We start from the raw sequence: 5,605 nt of genomic DNA, 5'->3' as shown, positions 1-5,605 counted from the left end.
TTTTCAAGTTACATTCTATTCACTTGTATTTCAAAAAGAAAAGAAAAGAGATCATTTCAAACACTCTTTAACTTAACAGCTTTTTAAATAAGTACTTAACCAAATGTAGTGTGTATAGAAGCATCTGGAAAGAGCAGAAGCTATTCCCACAATGTCAGTTTCAGCAGATGTGACTGCGTGTATTAATATTGCACATGATGCGTGATAAGATCCTGAACATGTTGGGTAACTGAGCAAAGGGCTCGGTGTGTGTGCCCTCCAGCGTGGAATCATGGCTCTGCAGACTCAACCTTCTGTCATTCCCTTCCGGAAGGTTCCGCTGCCATCAGTCCAGAATCGTGTCACTATAATGCACATTTATTTTGGTTGCATATTATTAATAAGAAACCTTTACAAATTATTATGGGATATAAGAGTGTGCTAATTGATTGAGGCTCGCCTGGTGCAACGTAATTGTGAAAGCTGCCAGAGAGGGCGCCACTTGGTAACAGACAGCACCCGACTCTCCAAGCCAATAAGCTCAGAAAAGGCCCAAGGCAGAGGCATCGTATTTTCTACGGCCATCCGAAAACTCACTCACACATCCTCTGTGTCCGTGATGCATTTAAATAGTGCTGACCAGCTTTAAATAACCCTCCGTAGAAAAATAAATTAAATAATAAGTGAACCGATCTACAAATTGACAGCTGACAGTGGTTGTCGATAATTTGACCATTTTTGTTGCTGTAGCTAGTCCAGTGTTTTTGTGTGTTTTTTGTCTGTACTGTCATCTCAGTTCTTGGGCGTTTTATTTTACAAACTGTTCCACAGATACAAATAATGAAGTTTTACAAAATAAACAGAGATACGCTTGCATGGCAAGCAGCTGCTTTTTTACCCTTTTCCCCTTTGAGCTCAGCGTCCCGACATGATGGGGGGAGGGGGACGGATGGGGCGAATCGAGGGGGGGGGGTCGCCTTAACAAGCTCTCATCACCTCAGGGAACCACCTTTTCATTTTAAAACAATATTAACATGGTTAATCTTTACATAAATATTTACTGGAATAATTGAAAAACTACAGTTTTTTTGTTTGTTTTTAAGTTTTAACATGCCTTTCGTTACCGGTGAGCACAGGTGCTGCAGGCCCCTCAGCGACGGCGACCCATAATCCTCAGCACTGTACATGGCCGCTTCAACAGCGTTAGCGTAATACAAAGAAATCCAAACCTTTTCGTAGCTTCCCGGGCAAACTTAAGAGGCTCCAGTTTTGGTATTGTCTGCTTATCCAGCTATCCCACCTCCTTACTTCCACCAGAAAAATGACAATTATAAGAAGAACAAACTACCCAGGAGGGGTGGAAATAGGGAAACCACGTTGTACTGTTGAAAGATCCAGTGGTTCCATTGAAAAGGAAAAAAAAAACACAGGAAAAAGGCGCTGGATTTGCTCTAGCAGACGCTTACTACGCCATCTGTTGGGCTATCGCCTAGAAGTTCAGTGTGGGCTGATGGGACATTAGAGCAGAACATTGTATAACCGCACTGGGAGAGGGACAAAGGCCTTATTTGCAGTACAGCCTCTAATTCTAAAGGAAATGATGTCATAATGATGGAGTTCTCCATGGAAACAGTGGTCCAATTATCCATTACTTAATATGATTTTTCTGGAAGGCACTTCTGTCACTGGGGTGAGGGGGGCGACAGGGGAGCCCTACATTTTACTCAGAGCTGTCTGTTCCTCCAGCACCTGCAGGTAATCTGGGGTACCTTGGAGTTTTGCTTTCAGCTCAAAATAGTCACCCTTGCGCTGTTCCACCACAATCTTACTGTGGTTTCCCCCGATAAGGGACTTTTTAATCTTTTTGTCGTGCGGTTTCTCTGGGTAGCGAATCTCGAACCCGCCCATCCCTATACTGTTGAAGTCCTTTTTGCTTTCCAGGTAGCTCTGCAGGAACAGGTTGGACTCCCTGCTCGGTATGAACTCGTCCAGCTCATCGATGGTGCTCAGTCTCTTTCTGGCATCCAACAGCTGCAATGAATCCTTGTCCTTGTCGGAGCTGTTCCTGAGCAGGGTCTTCTGCCTCTGGGAGTCAGCGAACTTCAAGCCGGCCTCGGAGTCCCTCAGGCCACACGTGTGGCTCTTGCTCATGTGCTCGATGGTCTGCGGGATGAAGGCCTCGCTCGCCAGGTCGTCCTGCTTGCCATGCTCGTGCTTCCTCAGTTGCAGCGACATGGAGCCACATTCCTGGTTTCCCAGGCCTTCGGAACGGCCCGTGGGCCTCTTGTTGCGTCGCAGGACAAAGATGAGCAGGCAAAAGGCCACAAAGACGGTAAGAATGAGGACCACCAGGATGCTGAGGATCATGATGGACAGCGGCACGGGGCCACCGGGAGGCGTCCGGCCCACGCCTGCCGGGAAAGCGGAGGTGACCACGGGCGTGGGGCTGGTCAGGATGAACGGGGGCCTTGCCACCAGCTTTGGGCACAGGATCTCGTTCTTGAGCAGCCGCAACTCGATGTTAGAGAACTGCACGGGGGAGGCACAGCGCACGTCCTTGGCGGCGACGCCGTCACCCAGCTTCTCCAGCCAGAGCTTCAGGGCCACCAGGTCGCATGTACAGTCCCAGGGGTTCCCCTCCAGGTCGATCTGCGTGAGAGAGCGCAGCTGGTCCAAGACGCCGCTCACCGGCAGGGTCATGAAGTGGTTGTTCTTCAGGTTGAGGCGGGCCAGGGAGACGCGGGCGAAGATGTAGGCCGGCAGACTCCGCAGAACGTTATTGTTCAGGTAGAGTAGCTGCAGGCTGGGCATGGAGTCAAAGGTGCCTGCGAGCACCTCCTTGATGGCATTGTATTCCAGGTAGAGGTACTGAAGGTTGGTGAGCCCCAGGAACATTTCAGGATGGAGCCTCTCGAGCTGGTTGCCATTCAGGTATAGCCGGCGTAGATTAGTCAGGTTGGCAAACACTCCTTTCCGGATGGCCATTATCTGATTACTGCCCAGATGTAAGAGATCAAGGCCCTCAAAGCCTTGGAAATCTGTAGGACTGATGTCCTTGATGTAGTTGCCACTGAGGTGGAGCTTTTTCGCATTGGGGGGTCTCGGGGCCAGGTCTGCGACGTTTTCGATGTTCCTCTCCTGGCAGCTGACGCTGATGCCGAAGTCGGAGGGGTGTGCTTTGCAGGTACATGGGACGGGGCAGGGGGAGAGGGGCGGCACCCTGGTCTGGAACGAGACGATCTGGCTCAGGTTCTTCCCGGGGAAGAGCTTCCCGGCCACGATGCCAGAGATTTTGGAGGGGTTAGTGGTCTTGGGTGCCCTGGTGACCAGGCGCGGGATGGTCGTCGGGGAGGCATTGGAGGTGGTCTGCCCGGTGTCAGGCTGCAGAGGCGGCATTCGGACATCAAAGTCACTCCCCATCCCCAAGGGACACAGCTCCTGCTTGTTGGTCTCCTTCAGGAGCCGCCCATAAAGGTCACTGGGGGTTTCACAGATGGCCTCCCCGATGTAGATGTTGTACGGCATGTTCTCTAGCCAGGCCTTCAAGGGCAGCAGGTCACATGTGCAGTTCCAAGGGTTGTCATCCAATTGCAGCTCCACGATTCGCCCGATGTGCTCCAGAACTCCAATGTACGGCAGCCTCTGTATCCGGTTTCCCCGTATATCCAAGTGCGTCAGGGACGCAAATCGAAAAATATTGTCCGGAAGGTTCTGAATGAGGTTGTCATTCAAGATGAGGACTTTCAACTTATTCAGCTTGTTGAAGGCTCCTCTTTCGATGAACTTGATCAGGTTATAGTCGGCCTGGAGGTATTCCAAATTCTCAATCCCTAAAAAAGTGTCAGCCCTCAGAGCCTTTAATTCATTGTTGTTTAAGTGCAACTGTTTCAATGAACTTAGTCCAAAAAAAGCCCCTCCCTCAATGTTCTGCAATTTGTTGTTCCCCAGGTGTAGGGACACAGCGTGTGTGAAATTGAGAAAGGAATTGGGGTAAAGGATAATCAATAGGTTGTTCTGGAAATTCAGGTGGTAGAGACTGGATGCTGGGGGCCTCAGATTGGTCGGTCTGTAGACCGTGATTTTTTCGCAGTTCACGTAGAGGACGTTCTCGATGGACATGCAGGAGCAGGCGCTGCAGGTCTCGGCGGACAGGTCAGCATCCGAGTTAGCGGAGGAGCCCGACACGGAAAACGCCAACAGAACGAGAAGCAGCATTTTCTGTGTGCAGAGAAATCCCCCAGAATACAATTTAATAACCTTAAAGGGAAGGGGAAAAGTAAAAAATATATGTATATAAAATAAAAAAAGATAAAATAAAATAAAAATACAAAAGCAATCATGATACCAACTAAAACTATTAGTAATATTATGTATTGCAAGTTTATTACAGCTAAATAGTGTAACGATTTATTTACCCTTAAACTAATATTAGGAATGATCAAATGCTGTATCGTATGCAAATGAAAACACGTAGTAGTAATAATAATAATAATAATAATAATAATAATAATAATAATAAATACTATAAACCCGACACTACTGTTTTTTTTTCGTCATTTCAAAAGAAAAGAACTGAACGGGGTTCTGCTGACAGATTAGAAAATTGCGAGGGTCGAGCTACTTGGGTAATTTATCAGAAAAGCCAGTATCATTTACAGTCTATCCTACGGGACGATCAAAGCTCGCACGTCGAAAGCTAGAGTATAACTCAAAATATATTACCAGATATAAAAGCAAATATATGTAAACTACCCCCGCCCCCCACAAATCTGGCTATAAAGACATAGTTATAGTAGCGAGCAATATAAATAAGTTAAGACTCACCCCGAGCCAGGGGAAATTGGCTTTCTCTCGAAATGACAGGGAGCATTGACGGGCGCGCGGAGCAGCAGTATATCCACACGAGCAGATGTGGTTTCCCAGGTCCCCCCCCCGGAAAAAAAGGAAAAGCCGCGCTCGTCTTGGAATGGGACTTATTTTGGTAGGATCCCAAGGTCGCCGGTATCCCTGCGAGCCGTTTCAGGTGGGAATGGGCGCAGAAGGAGCTGCATTGGGACGGTGAGGCTGGCGGCAGGGACAGAGCGGCAGGCGGCTGGCACGACTGCCAGACAACTCCGGCATCCTCCAGATCGAGAAGGGGAAGAGCGAAAAAAGAGAGTGAAAGACGAGTGCGCACAGACAGCCCATGCACTCGGCGCGGATGCGGCGATCTTAAGCGCAATGACGCAGAGGCAACACGGGGAAAGCGGGGCGAAATGATCCGACGCGCGGCTACTCACCTCCGGAGTGCCGGTGTCGCAGGACCGGTGGATCGCTCCGAGCTCCGGGTCTCTGCGAAAAAAACCAAAAACGTGCTCTTGTATTTACTGGAAAAAAGATGAATAATTCAGACAAGCCGAGATGGGACAAGTGAGCAAGGAAGAGATGCGGACAAAGCGGCGGACTGCGTGCGTATAATAAAGCACCATCACCGGGGATCTGGCTGTGCCGAAATGAGGGAGAGCGCCGTGTAATTTTAACCCCCCCCTGCCCCCCCACCGCCTCCCTGTAGCCAAAGTGAACTGGGCTGCATCTGCATCGAGGCGCACGGAGTATGGTGCAAGAAGAAGAAAAGAAAATAAAAGAA

At 49.1% G+C, this 5,605-nt stretch overlaps 1 protein-coding gene across 3 annotated transcripts in view; it reads right to left on the bottom strand.

Moving 5' to 3' along the window:
- Positions 1-938: 938 nt before the first annotated feature.
- slitrk4 (SLIT and NTRK-like family, member 4) overlaps positions 939-5,605 on the bottom strand; it is a 5,089-nt gene continuing 422 nt past the window's right edge. Inside the window, exons 2-4 of one of the 3 annotated variants that reach the window (XM_023819889.2) lie at positions 5,259-5,310; positions 4,804-5,101; positions 939-4,197 (exon numbers count right to left, since the gene is read on the bottom strand). In XM_023819889.2, coding sequence (XP_023675657.1) covers positions 1,693-4,194 — 2,502 coding nt within the window. In that variant the 5' untranslated portion in view covers positions 4,195-4,197; positions 4,804-5,101; positions 5,259-5,310 and the 3' untranslated portion in view covers positions 939-1,692. Of the gene's footprint in view, positions 4,237-4,803; positions 5,102-5,258 lie in introns of all 3 variants that reach the window. The other 2 variants (XM_023819888.2, XM_023819887.2) reach the window with 2 other exon arrangements.

The sequence above is a fragment of the Paramormyrops kingsleyae genome, chromosome 10, assembly GCF_048594095.1.
Source record: "Paramormyrops kingsleyae isolate MSU_618 chromosome 10, PKINGS_0.4, whole genome shotgun sequence".
Classification (NCBI taxonomy): Eukaryota; Metazoa; Chordata; class Actinopteri; order Osteoglossiformes; family Mormyridae; genus Paramormyrops; species Paramormyrops kingsleyae.
The sequence above is the reverse complement of the archived record's forward strand: the minus strand, read 5'-3'. Positions and strand labels throughout refer to the sequence as shown.